The 21,890-nt window shown below is 37.7% G+C and overlaps 1 protein-coding gene and 1 long non-coding RNA gene across 4 annotated transcripts in view; both read left to right on the top strand.

Moving 5' to 3' along the window:
- The window catches only part of LOC146476560 (uncharacterized), a 116,667-nt gene extending 116,237 nt beyond the window's left edge, over nucleotides 1-430 (top strand). The window contains exon 4 of one of the 2 annotated variants that reach the window (XR_014865605.1): nucleotides 51-430. This is a non-coding gene — a long non-coding RNA (uncharacterized LOC146476560). The remainder of the gene's footprint in view (nucleotides 1-50) is intronic. The other variant, XR_014865606.1, reaches the window with a different exon arrangement.
- Nucleotides 431-4,821: 4,391 nt separating this feature from the next.
- On the top strand, nucleotides 4,822-20,911 carry LOC146476559 (phosphorylase b kinase gamma catalytic chain, skeletal muscle/heart isoform-like). Of its 2 annotated transcripts, none has more exons than XM_085114430.1 (12): nucleotides 4,822-5,000; nucleotides 11,453-11,616; nucleotides 11,765-11,819; nucleotides 12,460-12,525; nucleotides 13,122-13,194; nucleotides 13,953-14,043; nucleotides 14,677-14,767; nucleotides 15,568-15,597; nucleotides 15,990-16,113; nucleotides 16,479-16,562; nucleotides 16,905-16,946; nucleotides 17,085-20,911. In XM_085114430.1, exons 1-12 carry the CDS (start codon nucleotides 4,861-4,863, stop codon nucleotides 17,436-17,438), a joined length of 1,314 nt encoding a protein of 437 aa, XP_084970556.1. In that variant the 5' UTR covers nucleotides 4,822-4,860; the 3' UTR covers nucleotides 17,439-20,911. The 2 variants fall into 2 exon arrangements, with proteins under 2 accessions (XP_084970556.1, XP_084970557.1); XM_085114431.1 differs by lacking the exon at nucleotides 4,822-5,000 and adding an exon at nucleotides 8,283-8,530.
- The last annotated feature ends 979 nt before the right edge of the window (nucleotides 20,912-21,890 follow it).

Genomic DNA, 21,890 nt, shown 5'->3' with positions numbered 1-21,890 from the left:
ATCACAAGCGAAAAAATTCTTAGAAACGTACTCCAGAGCCGTAGGCTAAGTAAAGCCCCTTCTACACGAGCAATTTTTATGTGGCAACTGTATGTGGCAATTTTTATTTGCCCGTGTAGATGGCTCGACAAATATTTGTTGTTAATTTGCGTCAGTAATAATTTCGCACAGCGGAGATGTCCATGGAAAGGCAAAAAGCAAGATGGCGCCATGCTGGATGTGCAAATGCTAGGGACTGTAGGGACTGGGTTCTACAGATGACGTTAAAAAAATTGTCACATTTTTTGTGGCATCTCGTCTACACGGACAATTTTTTTATGTGGCAATTTTTACTTGCCACATAAAAACTAACACGCCAGCTTTACAGCAAATGCAGTTGCCACATAAAAATTGGTCATTTCTCATCATCTACACGGGCAAATAAAAATTGCCACATAAAAATTGCAATATAAAAATTGCTCGTGTAGACGGGGCTTAAACAAATGCGTTGAAGCGTAGAACTTGTTAATGAGATCGGCTTCCTATTGGTTCATCCACTGGGGCCCAACCGTGTTTGCATGTTGCACGTGTTTTCAGTGCGAGTGTCTACAACTTGCCAGCTAATGGCATGTAGCAGCGGATTGCACGACATCGTGGAGCTTAGATCGTGGCCTCGAACTAGGTAGGTATACGTATCGTAGGTAGGAGAGTTACCTGCAGGCTTTATTACGTTAACGCACCTGTATGTTTTGTAAGAGAGCAGCTAACTTGCTGATGAACGACGAACTCTTTAAAATGCATTTCTTAGTACAGTATTTAGCGTAAGCAATTCGGACCTTCGCAGAAAAAGTTATTGGTTCCTCTATGCCAGTGTTTCAGTCAAATTCTTACTAGTTGCCCTAATTAACCATTTCCTGCTAAGATAACGCTAGAACTTTGTATTTCAATTTATGTTAAATTATGAAAATACTGTTTTCATTTTTCGCATCTGCTAAATTGAGATCTTACCAAGATTATTTTAAAGGAAGGTTCTTGTAACTGACATATTTTGGAATGGTTCGTCAAGAGAAGGCTTTGATGATTTGAAATCAAAACAAGAAACATATCTCAGGTTTTAACTTAACCAGCGTTCGCAGCGCGCCTTTCAAGGCCTTGAATTTGAAAATAAGAATTCAAGGCCTTAAAAAGTCCTTGAAAATTGCAGTCAATACTGGAAAGTCCTACTGGCAGAACAGTAGCAACACAAAATAGTTTAAAAAACAAATAAGAATGATATCATTACACCTCTCAGAAAAAAGTTTACTGGTAGCACGAGTCAAGCTCGAGCCCGAGTCAAGTTCGAGTCACGAGCCAAGTTCAATCAGGGTCCAACTTTTAGTTTTAGAGTTTACTCGTAACACGGGTCAAGCTCGAGCCCGAGTCAAGTGCGAGTCACGAGTCAAGTTTGAGTCAGAGCAGTAGCAACACATAATAGTTAAAAAACAAATAAGAATGATCATTACACCTCTCAAAAAGAAGCAGTACTGGTAGCACGAGTCAAGCTGGAGCCCGAGTCAAGTTCGAGTCACGTGCCAAGTTCAATCAGGGTCCAACTTTTAGTTTTAAAGTTTACTCGTAACACGAGTCAAGCTCGAGCCCGAGTCAAGTGCGAGTCACGAGTCAAGTTTGAGTCAGAACAGTAGCAGCACATAATAGTTAAAAAACAAATAAGAATGATCATTACACCTCTCAGAACGAAGTTCACTCGTAGCACGAGTCAAGCTCGAGCCCGAGTCAAGTTCGAGTCACGAGTCAAGTTTGAGTCAGGGTCCATCCTTTATTTTTAGAGTTTACTCGTAGCACGAGTCAAGCTCGAGCCCGAGTCAAGTTCGAGTCACGAGCCACTACTACTACTGCTGCTGCTACTGCTTCTTGTTGTTCTTCTTCTTCTGGTTGTTATTCTCTTTTATATACCGATGTGCTTGTGATAAACGGAAAAAATTAACTTTCAGCTTTGCAACATTTTTCGTTATCGATCGCTAAGGCCATTACCGCTGTGATTCACTGTTACTAACTGTGGAAAGATATAAGACATCTGTTAGTGTTCATAAATTTCCTAGGAAGATTAGGCCTGTAGTTGCATACACCTGAAACAGATATCCCATTCCACGACTGAGAAAACGGACGGTGATGAAGTATTACCTGCCTGACTCAAGCGCCATCTTCTTGCGTCCACAGGACACCCAAGATAACATAGAATAGAGTCTAGCTATACCTTTCGCGGACAAAATGTAGACGGCCATGGGAATTTTTAATTTTCCCAACAAGGTATCACAAGGCATTGTGACTGAAGCTTTAGTCACCAACAACATTGGACAAACCCTTTCATGAAAATTATAAATGACAAGAATTAATTAGGACTTTAGTTAATTTGCTACTAACAATGAATTCTCGCGATCGCGTTGACAATAACATCTCGTTCATGTTTAATGCTTCGAACATCAGTTGGCGTATCATTATGAAAGCAAGAATCGCAATCACAACCTTTGATAAAGACAAAAACGAAGCAAAAGGAAAAAGAAAACAAAAGAAACGGAACCTGACTCGAACTTGACTCGAACTGGACTCGACTCGTACAACGAGCAAACTCCTCCTAACGTCCATCAAGCACCCCGCACACAATTATTGATTATTCCTGTTCTTGGCTATAATCACTGCTCTGATTGGTTCAATATCTGCAATGCTAAGAGTCAATGAAATGTTTTGTACTATTCCTTCTTTCTGCGAAAAGCATGTGCTTCGCCTTCGAGTGCTTCGTCGTTTGTGTGGGTGTCCCTGGTCGGATTGTTTCACGGTAATAGATTTACAACAATGGGCAAGTGTGTTTTCAGCGACTTATGGCTTCAGAAACCGCTGTATAAAGAGCGGTTTCGAAAAATCAAGGGTGACAAGCACAAGGCACGATGCATCGTGTGCATGAAGGATGTTGATGGGATGCATGGGAGAGTCGGCACTCACAAGTCACTTGAAAGGCAAAAAACATCAAACACTGACATCACAGAAAAGGTCATTACCTGTCCGGCAGGTACACTCCCTACTATAAGTAGCTGATTTGGTATTATATTGGCTTGATTTTGCACTGCATAGAGTCCTTGAAAAAGGGAAAATGTGTCCTTGAAAATTCCTTGAATTTTAAGTCCAAAAAAAAGGTACGAACCCTGCTTAACGCACTTATTCCTTATTTACGTTTTTTTCCTGTGAATTTCGACTAATGAAGTTTGTTCCATTGAGAGAAAAGTACCAGAAGTGCCGATTTGTTTCCCGTTAAAAATTCAGCGGCATATGTGCGAATGGGTGCACCTAGTTTCCACTGAGTTTCAGGCGAGTATCTTAGACTGAGTTATGTGAGATTGGATGGTCTAGTTAGCTCCTTCATGTCTTCCATTTTATAAATCATTAAAAAATTCCTTGGTGTTGTCATAAATTATAACAAACTTGCCGCGTTCTGGGATCCTGATTTGCTACTTGGGAATAACAATGAAGTAATCGACTTGAAAAGATAGAAAGAAAGAAAGAAAGAAAGAAAGAAAGAAAGAAAGAAAGAAAGAAAGAAAGAAAGAAAGAAAGAAAGAAAGAAAGAAAGAAAGAAAGAAACCGGTCGCTGTAGTGTTTGTTTATGACCGGCGTGACTCCCAAGTTGCAAACAAATTCCGAGAACGCGGAAAGTTTGAAAATCAAAACGAGGGGTTTGCCAAAGATTTCTCAAATGCAAGACGTGAAGTACTAACTCAGTCGACTGAGTTGTATCAACGCCTGAAACTAGGTGATCCATGAGCCCGTTGTTATTAATTTTATAAAATCGCCGATATCTGGCATGTCATATATCGGCGATTAAATTCGCCAAGTGTGCCCGTTTCCACGATTTTCTACGCTCATCGCTGCGAATCGCTAGTAAAGTCATCTTATCAGGTTGGGCGATTTTATCACATAACTTTTCAAAACGCTCCTCGATGGAGCCCGAGAACAAGGTTGAACTGCCACATCGTTGCGATCGGCGAAAAAAATCGGCAGCTGTGTCTGCATCAACCAGTGGCGAAATCGCTTGCGATCAAATTTGCCGCGATCGGCGTACAAAATCGATAGGTGTGCCGCCCGCTTTAAAAAATACGGTAAGCAAATCGTTACTTTTCTCTCCAATGAAACGAAAATTAATTTATTACCTCAAAATGTACTCTGAAATGACGTACCTCAAATGTCTCGTCATTTATTTGGGAGTGTCCGATTTTTTTAGTTCTCTGCAAAGTTTTAAGTACTATCAATGATAACTGCGATCTCAAAATTAATTAAGGCCCCCTGAAACGCTTCAGAAAAACGCATAAACGTAACATTTTAAAGGCAAAATTCAGCAGCAAGAAAATCTACTTTCGCGATTGTGCTTCCTTGAAAAACGGGGTTTTCTAGTATTGTTCGTACGAGCTTATTTCTTTTGCCCCAGATATTAAAGCTTTGTTTAATGTAAAAAATCCTTTTCTAACATAACAGAACTCACTGCCTTGACCGATTTCTGTGAGTTACTCGCAGAAATCGGTCAAGGATTAAACACGCCGAAAATTTGATTTAAATAAAGGGGCCCTCCACTCTAATAAATAGACGCGGGCCACCTTAATGACTCTTTAATTGTGTTTTTTCTTTGTTTTGTTTTTTTTTTTTAACTTTTTTGGAGGGCAGAATATTAAGTATCTTACAATAGGTGTCGTGATTGCAAAGGCAAAGTCCACGTTCACGTCATTGTGTTAAAATTATCATAGTTATGAATATTTCATTCAATGTTTGTTTTGCCTATTCATCCGCGTCTCATGATGTAAATGACTCTACAGATCTTGAGACCACTCCAGAGTTAACATGCCACCGAGTTCCTTCAGGAGTGAGATGAATGGTCTCTTGCGCCAGAAAATTAAAGAGTTTTGGTCTGTAAGAGATAAAGGGACTGGCGATTTCGCTGACAAGTACTTTGAACAGGAAGACGAAGAGAAATTGGGCGAGTAAGTGGATTCAATCTGTTGTATTTTCGGAGATGAATATTTTTACTAGCTAGTGTCATCAATATCTGAAGGGTTGGTAGAAAAAATTAAGGGCATTTAATTCTCAGTCATTCTTTCAAAAGAACCAAATTCAAACTAGGCACAAATTGAATTTTTTGTTACCGTACTAGATATATAGAGCACCGCTCAAAAACTTTCACTGCATTTGAATGATCATACATAACTTAGAGTTTCATCTACAGACACTAAGGTCAGAGCCGCATCAGCTAATTAAAGATTTAACTGTGGAAAATCAAGCGTGGCAAGTTGTGCTGGCTCTTATGCAATTCTTATGCAATTCTCCACCTTAACGTTAAATTCTGAGATTTTCAAATTGACCAGATTTGCCTGCAATAAACTCTTTCTCCAAATACAGCTAAACCTCTTAAAAGCCGGCAACAACCCTAGCAGAAAGGAAAAACTGAAAACCGGAAAGAGAAAATGATCAGTTCAGGATACTGATATTGGACCACTCACGATTCAGACTATGTGCTGCGAGGAGTGGTTTCTCCACTGGACGCTACGCTTTGTAGCTACGCTACGCTTTGTAGCATAGCGTCCGGTGGAGAGACAACTGCTCGCAGGGCACGACTACTAGAGTAACGATTCTTAATATTGTCTTCAGAAAGATGGTTGCTAAGATGAACGGTCGCTCGGAGAGGTCCAAAAACTATAGCGGACTTTGTCATTGTGTTCTACCTCATTATTAAACACTAGTTCTTAACTTGAAATAAGTTTGAATTTTTGAGTCGCTACTGACGCTTGCTATCAGTTTTAGTATAACTTTGAAAAGCTAAAAGACGCATTGGCATCAAAAGATAAACAAAAATAACGGCCAGTTCTGCGTTTTTTAATTACTTTACTTGTTTCCTAAAACAATAATTAAGTGTATTCAAGAGAACGTGATTATCTTGGTTTCTTTGGTCACCGACAGCGGGGGTACGAGTGGATTGTAACTTGCAAAAATTGGCCAATTTTTTCAAGTTCTTAGCTTCCCCATGGCGTCGTGGAGAAAATGATCGAAATTGTGTTGTTAAAAACCGGATTGTGGATTGTTCTCCGCTTGAGAAAATCACTTGATATTCGTCTTGGTGTCTGAAAGCATTTTGTGTACGACTGAAAGATAGTGCGTTTTCATTTCAGCACAGTTTTGACCAAAAAACGTAAAAATCGCTTTGATGATCCCATTGATCTTAATAAAATCAAAGATAAATAGCGAATATGTGGCTACAGCCGGTCCTGACTGATAAGGCTGAGCTCCGTCGCCCTCTTTGTATCTATGGTGTGAAAAACGCTACAGACAACACAGTCATTAGGTGGCTAGGCTATGATCTTTTTAGTTCAAATTTTGCTGACTTTGTGACTGTCTTAACGTATTAACAGAATAAGCCTATATTTTTTAAACCGAGCAAATCAACAAACAATCAAACAATAGGCAAGTGGAGCATCAAAATCGTAATTAAGGACCTGACTATTAGCAATGTTTTTGTCCGCGCCCACTCACCATAATGACGAAGAGGAAAATGAGGTCAGTGGTGACGAAAATTACTTGCGTGGGGCATTTGTTTTGCCGATCGTCATTATCGTCATCATTCAGAAGATCAATATATTTTAAAAGTTTATTTACCGGAAACATTACTGCATAACTCATATATCTTACTGTTATTCGTTTTAGTCATTTTCGCGTTAAAGGGTAGAAATTAAAAAAAGTAATAAATCTGAAATAACTAAATGAACAAAAGCAATTTTTAAAGTCTGCAAAATTCAAAAGCCTTGCCTGGTTTTAAGTGCTTATTTTCCCTGAAATCCCAAAAATGAGGTTTTACTTAATAACGGTCCAGTATTTTTGCCGCGGAAATTAAGTACCCGCGAAAGCGAGAATCGTTGGTAGTACATCATGCATAAAAAAGCTCACGGTCTGTTCACGTTGTTGCTCCACTAAGATCGAGGCAAAGTCACGCCTTAGTTCAAGACTTATAACTTTATCTTAGTTTGACATGTATATGTTTGTAAGTACATTAGACAGGATAACTGAAAAAAGCACGGTTTAAAACTTGAAGATGCAGTTATTTGTTGTTATCATTATCAATATTGTTTATTCAAGCCGGGTGCATTCAGTTTGTTTCGTAATTACAAGGCCCATTTAATATCACTTTTGTATATAGAATCAATATTTTATTATGGAGACCGTCACGATTTCAAAGGAAAACAACTACTATATTCTCATTTGCCAAATTATCTTGCACACTTAAAAAAACAAAACAAAAACATTTTGCCCCCATCGTTGCTCACGTGGGAGCGAAACACGCCCATCTTTTTCAAGGCACCGTATTTGACGTAGTTTCCTGTATGCGACTTTAATTGTGTAATAACAGACCGGGTGAAAAATGTAGGCGAATACTGGCGTAGACTACGCGATTTTCGTTAAAGATCTTCCTGTGAATATCACGAAGAAGACACTGACGAACCTAGAGATTATAAACCATTTATCTTGCCATGGCTAATATAAATTACCAACAACACAAAGAGTACCTTGAAAAGTGTAAGCCTGCAGAACAGCGTGATTTGTTTGTCTTTCTTTTTTTTTTTGCGTTTTTCAGGCGAGCGGAGGCAAGCGCGAGGCGAGCGTGGAGCGCGAGTCACACACGAAAGGAAGGGGCGCCCCTCCCGTCGTGCGTGACTCGTGCTTCAGTTCCGCTCGCGCCTCGCTTGCCAGAAAACGAAAAAAAATTACGCCTGTTCTGCGGCCCTGTTCTGCAGGCTAGAAACGTGTAAGGCCTAAGACATTCTATAGCAGGAGCCCGTGACTCGAGCGCAATTAATCTAGGAAAATACTCAACAAATGTCGATGTAGTTTTGGGACGAAGCGATCATTGAACTGAATAGTTTTTGCGAGTAGCGTGACCCTGGCAATCCCGTGACCATATTACGGCTGCGTTGATCAGACTTAAATCTGATTACCCTCACGGTCGATCAAGGTGAACGCTTCGACTGAAAACTTGCGTAACGGGAAACGGACTGACAGCAAAGGTGCCGGTTACTAGCGGATCTAATCAGTAAATTTTAGCGTTTTATTTTGAAGTCTTCAATCGCCAGGCTCCGTAACCCAGAACTGCTTTTGCGAGTTTCCAAAGAAGTAAATGAACTAGCTGAGAAAGAATAAAAGAACATTACGTCATGCAGTCGTCGGGTCGTCGTCGGCTGCATGGCGCTCACAAAAATACCGCTGATCAGCCCGCTGCATAATTTGATTCGCAATCTGGCGGTGGATTACAACTCGGTATTCTGCAATGCATTTCACTTGTGTTTTGCATCTCTTTGAGATGACTGCCTCGGGAATGAATTGTTAAATATGTTTGAGCGTCGAAATACCAAGCGCTTGGACTTGGCGTTCGTGAAATGACAGAGTTTGACTTAGAAGATGGACCTTTAGGAAGCGAAGCTACCGGCGGATTTTCCGACAAGTACGACGTTAAGGATAAATTGGGCGCGTAAGTTGGCATTGTTTGTTTACGTTATAAGATGAAAAATTTCTACGAAGAGCTTAAGATGCTAACGGGCTTTTGTTTGGGGCTTGGTGTTGAACAAATATTCGAAAGTTTGGCGAGCGGAGTGCCACGATTTGAGTAGAATGGATGTAAGCGTACGTAAGCTTACATGTTTATTTTCGATTCCGTAGCTACTAGAACACTGCAAATTTATGCAGGAAGATTTTACTCGAACCTCGCCTTTTTGAAGTTTTATCATTTTCAGTCGTGGGCACTTCGTAAGCTATGAAGTCTTAACTTCCTCGATACTACTAACAGACATTCGGTCATACGAAATAAGAAAGGTTGTGGATCTTGTAGAAGACATTCCTAAAACACGTTGTGTCGTGCAACGTGCATGCGCGAAACGTGCGGACTTGAAGAATTTGTCAACGTTTGCCTCAAAAATTTGACAAACAGGATTACACTAGGTCCATAGGGTTGTTACATAAGTATAAATTATTATCAAATAATACAATATAATACTTCTACCATTTGACATTTTATGCACACAGTTTTATTCACGTGGCTCAGATTCCAAGACAACGTTTACGCTATAAGAAAATGTTTTTTGGACTTGCAAATGTTCCCTGATTCATCGCATACTGAGCAAATTTCAGATCCATGAGGTGTGTTCACTGCATGGTATTCAGATTCCTAACAGTTAAAGCCTGTGGAAACGCTCGCAACAACTGCCAACATTGTTTGGCCTGACATTGTTGGCTGTTGTTGCGTGGTGTTTGTAGAAGTGTTCAAAAGGTCCCAACAAGGAGGCAAATTTCTACCCACAAACCCACTGTAACTATTTGTCTGCCATTTTGAATCGCATCCAACATTTTTTCCAGTTCAAGTACATGCAGCGTTGTCGTTGCCATTTGAGATACACAGTCTCAAACTTTGCATAAGCGGACATCCTTGGGACCAGAAAAAGTGTCTGCTTAAGAGAGGTGTCCGCTTATGGGAGGTTAAAAATGTATTGTTTGTTATGTAGCTGAAAACTTGACCAAGTGTCCACTGCTGATAGTAGCACAGTTACTGTAAGAATTAGTCTTCCATTGAAAGATCAAGTGGCCGCTAATGCGGTTTGGAAGCAGTTATGCGATCTTAGCCATAAGATTGGGCTTACATTGCAGCTAGTTTTCGTGAGCAAGAAATTGGGGCAAGGTCTTAAATCTAAAGAAATCAAGCCATCAATTGTGAATAAGCAGGGTGTTGTTTACCATTTTTCATGTGATCTGTGCGATGCAGATTATGTTGGGTACACAGCCCGACACCTTCATCAACGCATTGCTGACCATAAAAATTCAGCAATCGGTAGACATTTCTGAGAAGCTCACGGTAACAACAACCTTTTGAAAGAAAGCAAATTTAGAGTTTTAAGAAAGTGCCAGGGCAAATTTGATTGTTTAGTCTTTGAAATGCTGTTCATCAAGAATCTTAAGCCCAAATCCAGACGGACTCCATACGTGCCAAACTTTTTGTTTAATTTTTCTTACATTACAGCTTTTTTAATCAGCTATTGTTCCTTTTGGTATTTGTGGACTGAAACTTACTTAATGATGTGTAGCTAAAGTTGAAACGTCGTCATTTTTTTTAGCAATTTTCTAATCTTAGAATGATTTTAAGAAATGTTTTATCACAATGTTTTATAGTCAAACTTATGCTTTTCTTAAAGACTTCTTCGTATAAATAAATAAATAAATACACAGTAATTAAACATTTTCTATTGTGGATCTAGTTCAAGTATAACATGTCACTTTGTCCTCCAAACTGATCATATGTCAGTACTTAATGGGCTGAAACATCAGTTTTCATAATTATTGTATGTGTACCAACAGTTTGAAAACTCCCCTTGAAATGATGTCCTAGCTCATTGCATTTAGCTGTAGCTGCGCAGAAGAACGGAAGGCTCACACTATTACTTCTTTTGACCTAAGACAGAGAAACGTTGATTCAGAAGTGATTTATTTCCTGGTGTCTTGTAAAACTTGTTTCTTGTCCATAAGCAAACTTATTTTGTTATGACTACAAAGAAAATAAGACAATCAAACAAAAGCTCTAGTGAACAGATATATACAGTATTTTGGAGAATTCTTTTAAGTTTAGCATGTAACTATGGTGATAAATTAAGTCTCTACCCTACTGTGGAACCTGGCTGTGGAACGTTTTGTTTATCTTTGGCAAACAAGAAGAAGGCTTATTGTTCTTCCACATAGCTTTAGCAGATGGTCATTAATGAATCTAGCTAATGAACCATTTTTTAAAAGAATTCTGTCCTTTTATGCATGTGTTTGGTCCAGATTTAGGTCATGCTGCAGCTTTTAAGGGTGTTTTTACCACTTGATTGATCTTTTGAGGAACATAAAAATTGAAGTTGTCTTCCTTGGAGTGACTATAATTAATAAATATAGCAGCAGCTTGAGATACTTAAAATAATAATATTGTCTAATGTCTACTTAACCAAGGGGTGGCACTCAACCTTCTTACCTTCAAGTTCCGCCCTCTCAGAATGTGAAATTAGTAGAGGCTCCATGCAGTGATTTATCTACTTACATTTGATTCTTTGCTGCTTGTGTGACAGTCACACGAACTTCTAACTAGATTCTCTTACTAGGAAATGAGACCCAATGTTTACCTCTTACAACATTCATATGGTGCATATGTTGTGGTTCAGTTTTATCCTTGGTTTAAATTTCATCTTCCATTGTTTCAATACCCAAGAACAATAGGATGATAAAATTTAAACCAAGAATAAATTTTAACTAAAACACATATATACGTAAAAAATGTTAAGAGGGATACAACTGATAAAATTTATATTAAAGGTAGATGTCATAGGCACATGAATGATGCAGACTTTCATTAATGCCTGATTATTTTTTTCAGAGGGATTTCCAGTGTGGTAAGGAGATGTTACCACAAAATAACAGGAAAACCTTTTGCTGTAAAAATAATTGACAAGCTCAGTGATGCAGGAGGTGTGGATATTGAGGCAACCACCAGAGAGGAAGTACTTATTCTGCTTGCCTTACAAGGACATGAGAACATAAGTAAGCAACTGTGAAACATCTAATGTGACTCAGTCGTAAGATAAATGATTAAACTCAGCTATCAATACAGTGTCTGTTATTTTTAAATGCCAATATCTTAATGTTCTTTGTGATATTTAAATGTACATGATGTCTCTTTTCTTTACAGTTGGGTTGGTGGATGTTTTTGAGTCTGAAGTCTTTTTCTTCCTTGTATTTGAATTGTAAGTATAGTTTGTTTTGTAGACTGATACCTATAAACGTTTTTGGCGATTTTCATTTCTAATTTAAAGCAGTTTTTGTCAGACTGTAGAAAATGTGTTCATGCTCAACTGTCACAATTACTGTACAATCTTATCAGATTGAGGCCAAGTGATATTGGCAACTTTTCTTTGTGTGCAACAAGTTTTTTGTGCGCAGAGGTGGTAATAATGGTAACGGACAATCGCAAGTTTCAATACAAAATCTCTGCATGACAAGTTGCAAGAAATTGTTGCCCGTATTACTTGGTCTTTCAAGTATGTTGCAGTACAAATACTAGAATTAATTATAAATCTGGGAGAAAACCAAGCAGATATCAGGTGATCGCAAGTGACTGTAATAATAATAATTATTACAGTGACTTGATCATTTTTTCTGTCAAAACCATTTAAAAAATCCCTCTTTGAGGGCCAAAAAAAGTCATATGGCCTTGGTAGAATTACACAAGTATGTGGCCACATGCTGTCATGATAATACTAAGGAACTTATACATTGTAAGCCCTTTAGAAATAAATGTTTATTACCAAATAACTACTGCTACTGTACAGTTTGCATGTACCAGTACATCACAGATTGTCTATTATTTTATAAATTATTTTACAGAGCTGAGAAGGGTGAACTGTTTGATCATCTAACAGACCAAGTGACATTGTCAGAGAAGAAAACAAGGTGAGAATGGAAGATGCTCGTAACCTATGTTATTACGTGTAGTATTTGATGTATAGTATCTTGTAGTAATGTGCCTGTAAGGTCAAGTGTTTTATCCTGTACAGTGGGCCATTAATTTTGACAAGCTATCTCTTCCCCACCCTGGAGGTTTTGACTATGGAATTTGTGACCAATGTGAATCAACCATGTACCTGAAAGCCCAAAATAAGGGTGACTGGTTCATAAAAACCATTTTTGGCCTCACAGAGTGTATTTTTCTTCCAATTTTCAAACCAAGCTTTTTTTGCCATCTTTGAGGTGTTTGGAATCAGATCTAACACTCTTTCAAGGGTGTTTGATATAGTTGCTCAAACTATTGCTTATTCTTGGAGAAATTCAAAGTAAAAGTTCACCAAATTTTCTGTTGATTAAGATCACACCCAACCCACCTTCATGGTAGTGATTTCCTTTGTTTTTTCCTTGGTGAGCATTACTATTAATGAGTTTGAGAAGCATAAATCTAGGCAGCTAAAGGCATGTAGTTTGGTCTTCTTTGTATGAAACTGATTATTATGCTGCATAGTGTCAACAAACATGAATAGTTTTTGTAATTTTAGGCGAATCATGCAGGAAGTATTTGGAGCTGTGAAGTTTATGCATGATAGTGACATTGTGCACAGAGATTTAAAGGTAAAGAAATATACTAAATAAATATATGGTATCAGTGGTCCTTTACAACCCTATGTTTATAATTTTAATTTACATGTACAATTTACTTTTCAAAATTTAATGGCCTTGTATATTTTCACCAAAATGATGTTGAACTGTTGCAAGTTTGATAAAAAATTTGGTGATGTTTGCATGAAAATTCCTAAGTAGAACAAAGGACCAATTTCATCCAAATTTGCTGTCATTACTTTTGTACAGTACTCCATCCATTCTTTATTATTATCAACATGTAGCACATAATTTAGAGCTACAATTGGAGGCCAAAAGCCACTGTGGTTATATGGCACGGGGTCATGGGGTCAGCTATCTTGATAGAAACAGAAATAGTTTGAGATGTGGGGTGTGAGATGGTTTTTTTTTTTGGTTTTTTTTGTAAAACTGAAACATGATGCACTTATTGCCACAGAGTACCATTGCTTACAAGTGTAGTCTGCTCTGTTGTTCTACATAGAATATACTGCTATAGTATCCAGACTGTTCATCGCTACATTTTCTCACTGTTACATGTTGGTGACCTTATGGTATCCTAATACATGTAGGTGAACATGATCACTAAGAAATATTTTCTAATTTCTTATTAATTTCTGAATAAAGTTTTGAATGCTCTGAATGAATACCTTCCTTTCCATAAACAGTCACCTTGAGGGTATCATCCCTCCCTTGTTTTCTTGGCCAACAGTTAATGTTAACAATATTCTCTTGTCATGCTCTCTCTTCAGCCTGAAAACATCCTTCTTGACGAGAACTATACAGTAAAAATATCAGATTTTGGGTTTGCAGTTAAACTGAAAGAGGGGGAAACTTTAAGAGGTATGGTTAAGTAATAATTCATTTTTTAATATTTGACACACAAATCCTGTTGTGGTGGCTAGAACCTCAAAAAGGAAAACAAAGTCAATACAGAGCTTTAACATGTAGGTACTGATAAACTGTTAGGAGAATACTTGAATAACTCCCATTAGCAACATCCTATCCAGTGACAGCTAGGAACCAGAAATAAGCACTGTCTCTAGATTAAATCTCTAGATTAAAACATGCTAGCCTAACTTTGTCTACATTGTACTCACCCTAAAATTCCAAATACAGTTCCAGCCCCCTTCCCACTCCTCTGCAGAAGCTGATGATGGTTCTGAATTGAAACCAAATTACACATGTAGCATCCAAAAAGCATCAAATTTGTGTTTTAATTGGTAGCATATCCACCATAAAATTACATCTCTTTGAATCTCTCTTTTACAGTGTACTTTGTTTTATATGAAAGTTCTGGATACTTGCCTCCTAACTACTGTTCTAACCATGTACATAACATGCAGTGTTTTAAACCAAAGTAGTCAATTTTTTCTCCACTAAATGGCCATACTTACAAAAAGTAATTCATGTACATCCAACCAACATTTAAAAAGACTCACTTCTGGCTTGTTCAATGCAATTTTTTCCTATTAGAACTATGTGGGACACCAGGCTATTTATCTCCAGAAGTGCTTCAGTGCTCCATGTTTACTGATGCTCCAGGTTATGGCAAGCAAGTTGACATGTAAGGAAATTGTCTTTAGTCGTTGGCATTTACTGTAAAATCGGTAGATGAGTCTTCCTAACAGCCTAGATTTAATTTGAGTAAGTGAAACCCATAACAATAATATGTAGAGTCTTGGAGCATACTTTGTAGCTCCTAGATTCTGTTTTCTAGTAAGGGTATGTGTTGTAGGTTGAAATGAATCCCAGGTTAAAATGATTTCAACCTAGGTTGATTTGTATTTTCCTTTGTTTCAGATGTAAATTACCCAACCTTAACAAAGGAAAATACAAATCAACCTAGGTTGAAATCATTTTAACCTGGATTCATTTTAACCTACAACATATGAACATGTTTGTCAAAATTCTGAAATGTCACTATTCAAAATGAAAGACATTGTGTTGCTTTCATGTGGTGCTGATTGGCTCTACTGTTATTTTTCAAAGTGGAAATACTGTCAGCAAGATTTTTTAACTCTGTATTCTGGCACTCCAAAGTCTGGTTTCCATGACTGTTAACAATTGCCAGTGATTTCTGTCAATACAAACCTGAATGATTGCCATCGGTCAAACAAAAACCAGACTGCCATTCTGCATTATTCAATCACTGAATTGCTATGTGCCTTCCTTTCATATGATTACATGTATAATATTTGCTGATCACATATATATTGGAACTTGGTTAAAACTTCTCAACCAAAAATGAAAAATAAAGTAGCGACTTCTTTGGTTTGCTTAACTGGCCTGTTAGTCGTACATTAACTAATTTGATATTTTACTTACAAGTGCACTGATTCTGTGTTATGTTTTGACTTCTTGAAGGTGGGCATGTGGAGTGATAATGTACACCTTGTAAGTAATTTTTTTAGTTCTTAGTTTTTAGTAAAAATAACATTATTATTACTTTGATTTGGTTTTACAATACTCAATTGAAAACCTCTCTTACTTATAAACTGAAACTGGGTGATGCTCCATGTGCCAAGACTACTGTGTTATTCAATTATCAACTCTTTTATGTTGTTCTTCTATGAAAAGTCTGTAATCGAAAGCTTTGTCATTCTACAGGTGTTTTACTGTATTTTATTCTTGGTGACAATAACTTAGGACTTGTTTAATTCAGTGCACCAACCCTGAAAATGAAACTGAACCTGTCACACATAAGCATTGCTTTAAGTAACCTAATAGCTTTCCAGTTTTTGCACACTTAGTCGGCACTAAAAGCGACATATTTGATTTCACCTCAGGCTGGTAGGTTGTCCTCCTTTTTGGCATCGGCGACAGGTTGTGATGCTGAGATCAATAATGGAAGGGAGATATCACTTCCACAGTCCTGAGTGGGATGACATTTCTGCATCAGCTAAGGATCTGGTGAGTTTAAATATCTTGTGGGTATCACACAACCTTGTCTCCTCCTTTCTTGCTTTGCTGTCTATCATCAAACTCTTCCTTCTGTTTGCTGTTGGACCTCAGACCAAGACCTCTAGTCAGCTGCAAGCCTATAATATTTCTCCACTGTTCACCTCCTTGTCATGGTGGGTCTGCTGACCTTATTATTAGATGGAATAAAACGTTCAACTTTCTATACACCAGTTGGATGCATTAACCAGTGAGTCACTGAGAAACAATTGGGGAGCTAGTTCATTTACTATGTCCATATGTGACAAGTGTCAGGTATACTGCAAGGATTAAGAAAGATGGTAAATTATAAGTTTGGTATTTTTGTTTCTCCCTAGATATCCAAGCTCCTTATTGTTCATCCTAAATTGAGATTAACTGCAGAACAGGCTCTGGATCATCCCTGGTTCAAAGGAGCCCAGGTTTGTCTTCAGTAGCTTATTTCTCATTACAGTACCAATACATTTTCAGGCAGATGGTTGGTGAGAAGACAGGTGGAGATTCTGTTCTGGTGCACCTTTAAGTTCTCCAATTTATTGTAGTAAGACTAGAGTTATCAAAATTGTTGAGAAATCATATTTTAACACAGATGTTGATCAAACCTGCTTTTTATGGAAAGTACAATCAATGTTTAACGAATGGAATCTTTTAGCTGACTTATCTCAAAAACTGGAGTATCATTTGTTCAATTCAGGATGGTATGACCTTGAATCACTTGTCCTTAATGTCTCTCATTCATTTTGTTGTGTATTGTTTATTTGCAGCAAGCACGAAATGAACGATTTTCTGCAAGATGGAAATTTAAGGTAATGTTCCGTATACCGGTAATAATCTTTGTTGGTGGTATAGCATAGGTCATCTTTGTTAACAAGGAGATTTGTCATAAGCACCACTTAAAAATTGAAACTTTTAATTGACTGTTTGATTGTTGTTTATTCTGTTAGGGAACTGTAATTGCCATTATAGCAGTGCAGGAATTCTCCAAGTTTGCAAAGAACAAACTTCAACCTGTGACATTTGATTCAATTTTACGTGAGCCATATGGCGTGAAACCACTTCGTAAAATGATTGATGGCTGTGCATTCCGTATCTATGGGCACTGGGTGAAGAGGAACAAGGATGAGAACCAGAACCGAGGTGCTCTCTTTGAAAACAAGCCACACAAAGAAAAATACAATGGCAATGGACACTCAACTAGAAAAACTGGAATCTTGGATTCGTATAATGCCTCCTTTAGAATGTCTTCGTTGGGACAAATTCAGTACAAATCCATCAGACAGAAAGCTGTGCATCAGTAAGAATGCCTTTTCTTCAGGAGTATGGATTCATGAATTGTCAAAGGAGTGTAACAACACAAGGAGTTTGGCATTGTTCATTGCTGAAAACAACATTCTGCAGTTGCAGCTGTATGTTATGCTTCCTGCTGACGTTGGCTAGACTTCCCTGTACACTACAATAGGTCATTTCCGAGTTGCTTTGAACCTCATAATGAAAGCGAGGCTGTGCAAAGTCTATATTATGAAAATTAGTTTCTATTCATATGCAAACAAAACTAATTTTCATATGAAAAGTTTCTGTGGGATTTTGTGCGTTTTATTTTCCGCTGTGTGATCCTTTCTCTCTTGCCCCAATATCTGCATGGTCAAAAACCCGTCGGAAATGCTTGCTACATGTAAACAGGCCAAACCTCGCTTTCAAAATGAGGTTCACAGCAACTCGGAAATAGCCTATTGTAGCGTGTTATTTTCGAGTTCAACATTGCAGGGTTATTGCAAATAAAAATGTATATTCGGTGCATAAAATTTGCACCAGCGCATCAAACATGATGCACTAATAATTATTTCACCAGAAACTACAGCGAGACTGGGACAAGTGAGGGGTTATGGGATTGTTGGGGTAGAGGGATGGACATTGTGCCAATGAATAAGTGCATTTCTTGGCAGCCAGTTGTATAGGAAATACTTTTTTAGGTGGAAACTATTTAATAAGAGCTACAGTACCCCCAAGAAAATGCTGAAAAATGTACTTATCAGGCGGTGCAACATCCATCCATCTACCCAATTAATCCCACAATCCTTTACTTGTACCAGTGTTTTCACAGTTTCTGGAGTGGAGTAGCTTCCGAACACAAACGTATTTCCAGCTGCTGCTTGAGAGAGAAGCGACAGCCAGAAATACATACGTGTACGTGTTTGCAGGCTAGGAGTGGAGAATAGCAAAGAGATTTGCACAAGACATTTGGAAAAAAAAAAGCTACACTACATAAAACAAATTTATCAAAGTAACTTACAAAAAGTTCATATCTCAAAATGTTGAAATACTTTGCTTCCTTTTGTTGTTGTGTTTGAATTTCAAGTTTTTAGGAAAAGAAATAATTACAAGCGACTTCAAGGCAAAGAAATAATTTATATCTATTCTTACATGATGTCTAATCTTTAAGCCAAAAAATCAGCTTACAGGCCTTTGAGCAATATTATAAGCAATTTGTATTGTCAAGGTCAGATCACTACTTTTGCCTTTCCTGCACTTGGTCCCTCAACGTTTAAATTACTAAATAAATTAATTCATTGTGTAACTTGTGACAGCAAAATTGGCAGGTGACTCTAAACCGGAAACTGCGCATGAAAAGCCTCTGGCACCCAGGGTACAAGACGTATTGGTCCTGGATTGCAATATTAGTAGACATCAAAGCTTATGAGGATGATGAAAATCAGTTGCTCATACCTTGCAAATTTTGAGCATTGTATGTACATGTATAGACAACATTTTACTATACTGAGAAGATGCGGCGTGCAAGGTTGATCAAATTTCAAAATTCTATTTTATCCTTAAATCAGAACAAATTGGAATGAAGACTTTGATCAACAAAAATATAAACCAGTTCACTGCCAGAGACAAATCTGAGATCTTGTAATTTCTCTGTCTGTTCAGTCATATTAGTGTTCACATGTGCAAATTATTGAGGAGAACATTGCAATATTGAAGTTTGGATTTGTTGTTTAAAAGTTTGCAAATGGTTAAGACTGAAAAGTTGAGACTTGTATCCAAACGTGACCTTAATTGTAGAAGGAGCAGAAAGAAGTGCATTTGTGTTTGGAAGGCTTGAGAGGACATACACCCAGCACTCACTGTGCAGTTCCAGAAAATATCCATACCCACCCCGTGGAAGGTCATTGTAAATTCCTAGGGGGAAGGGGGGGTCTTTAAAGTCAAAATTTTAGAAGCAAAGTATGAAGCTTAACTGGAATTTCCTTAGTGGGGAGGGAAGGGGAGGTGCAAAACAAAAAGCTCTCTGTAGGGGGAGTGTGGATATTAATATTTTTCTAGAACTGCACATTTCTGTAAGTACTCACAGGTCTGTACAAATGTATAGAGGTGTATTGGCTGTTAAAATTAGCTAATTGGCTGTCAAAAGTCTTGTTTGTTGATAGAATACTAAAAGTGTGATGTCGCAAATATTTAAATTTTTGATATTGTAATTTGTTAAGATGTTCGCAAAGACCAAGATGAAAAATGCCTACTTGCCAAAAATCAGCATCTTACTGCAATTTGGGAGTGAGATATTGGGGCTTTTGTGCTCCAATGACTCCATACAAATCCTTCTAATAATGTCTCTGTTCTAAACGTTTAAAACATTCTAAACGGTCCCACAAGCAGTCCACTCCTTCCAGCTCTTGAAGTCTATTGCAAACCAAAATAAAGCATTTCATGTGGTGGACAATCACAGTACAGGCAAAAGGTGCAGTTAACCAAAAAATATTTCAGCCACCAGGAAAGATGGAAATAATGCTAATAGATTCATGTTGGATTTTTTTCAGGAATTATTTCCTGCTTTAGCCTCCCTTGCAGACGGAAGATTGCATGACGAGCCAAAAGAACATCTGCAAGGGAGGCTATTCCTGATTGGGATTTGTTGTCAATTAGGTTGACAACAGATAAAATGTTCCCTTGTATTGTATTATTAATATCCCTATAGTTATGACAGAGACCATCTATGGTTTCGGTTGGGATAACTGGGAACAAGGTTGGAGGAAGAGAAAGGATATGCAAAATGACTATATACTGTTCTCAGCTATTGGACTTTTGATTCCACCTCTAGAAATAAAATCAGGAGTAGCTTAAGATAGCAATTTTTGCAAGTTTTTTTTTTTCAGGCGGTTTCAATAATTTTTTAAACCTTATTTTCAGCTGTCTCAGACCTGATCTGCTCAAGTGAACTGTTTTTTTTTTATTTCTCACAACAGCGTTTTTTGTTTTCAGTTGGCATGGAAATAAAATAGCTCTATTTTCAAAGAAAAACAGTGTTTGGAAAAGAGACTAAAGGGATTGGAATAGAGCCTCCGAGTACTCTACCAAAAGGCCTAATCATAAGTGAAAAGAGTAAAATTATTAGTTTACGAGTAAGTGATTGTACTCTAAGATGATGCAGCACATTTATTTACCAGTATTTATTTAATATGTGCTGTGTTATGGATGGCCCAAGCACATGATGAAGTCTATAAAAGTCTCTATTTTAAAGTTATTACACTATAACAGTGGACATTGGAACCTCTGAACATGCTGTTCTTAAAAAGGGAATTTTCAGGAGATAATTATTTTATATTGATAAGCTTGGGCCATCTGTAACTTAAAAATTATCTGGAATGTCCCAGGGCTAACTTAGTTCAATTAATATTTGCGCCCAGTTTTAGGGAATCAGAGAAATTGGAGAAGTATGTTTTTTTATCAGTTATATTGTGGCGATGAATAAAAGTGAAAATCATTGAAGAAATTTCAGAATTTTGTTTTTAAGAATTAAGTTGATGAAAATGGTGCAGTTTGTGTCTGTTCTGACTCATGGCAGCGTGCTCTTGCAGCTTGAGTAAAACAAACCCAGCAGTACCTTCATTCTGCTTCTGATACTCTCTTCTCTGCAGAAGCCCCTTTCGCTCTCAAGCAGAAACAAATAAGGGATGAAGAGGGCGGGGGCGAGCAGACATAATAAGGGGCTGGGGAGAGTGAAACGAGGAGTGTAGGGGACGGTGGGAAGAGAGAAAGGAGGCTCTTCCTGTCCTCACCCACACCACTTTTTCTCCATTTTCGTTTTTCTTCCCATTTCCGACTTTTCATTCCTTTCTTATGAAGGAATTTCTACGGTGGAGAGAACTTTTGATGGTGAGCATAGTGGAATTTTCCTCTAAAATTACTTGGTCTGATGTATAGTCTGTTAAAACTTGTTTATTTCAGCATGTAAAGAAATGTTCTGGTTTCTGAATTAATCCCAGATTTTTTACCAGAAAACTTGAGACTGTAAGTGAAATGCACCAATATATCAGGAACTACCAGATAGAATTAGAGAAATAACGGTAGGGAAATGCTTGATCAAATTTCAATTTAACCTAGAGGATAATGGAAAAAATTATCTGTTTTAAATTTTGTTAAAATGGTATAAACGAGCAAACCTATTTTTACATTGTTGAAAGCAAATCAAAATGTAAGGGTAAATTTTTCGGCAAATTTCTAGGCTTAAAATTAAATCCAACCTGTTGCCATAGCAAGGGCACATCATTCAACCGAACTAGCAAAACCTTCAAGTCATGATTCCCTTAAGTTATACACCTTCCCAATTTTGGGCGGTAAGCAGCTTCCTCCAATACTGCCAGCTTTCGCAGCTGCTTTCGCATATCATCCTGAAAATGAACAGCTTGATTGAGGCAGCAGTCATTGTTCAGAGATACCCAAACCAGACATCTTGAGAAAAGTACTTCAAA

This window comes from Pavona decussata, unplaced genomic scaffold (assembly GCF_977016875.1).
Source record: "Pavona decussata unplaced genomic scaffold, jaPavDecu1.1 SCAFFOLD_76, whole genome shotgun sequence".
NCBI classification, from domain to species: domain Eukaryota; kingdom Metazoa; phylum Cnidaria; class Anthozoa; order Scleractinia; family Agariciidae; genus Pavona; species Pavona decussata.
The sequence above is the reverse complement of the archived record's forward strand: the minus strand, read 5'-3'. Positions and strand labels throughout refer to the sequence as shown.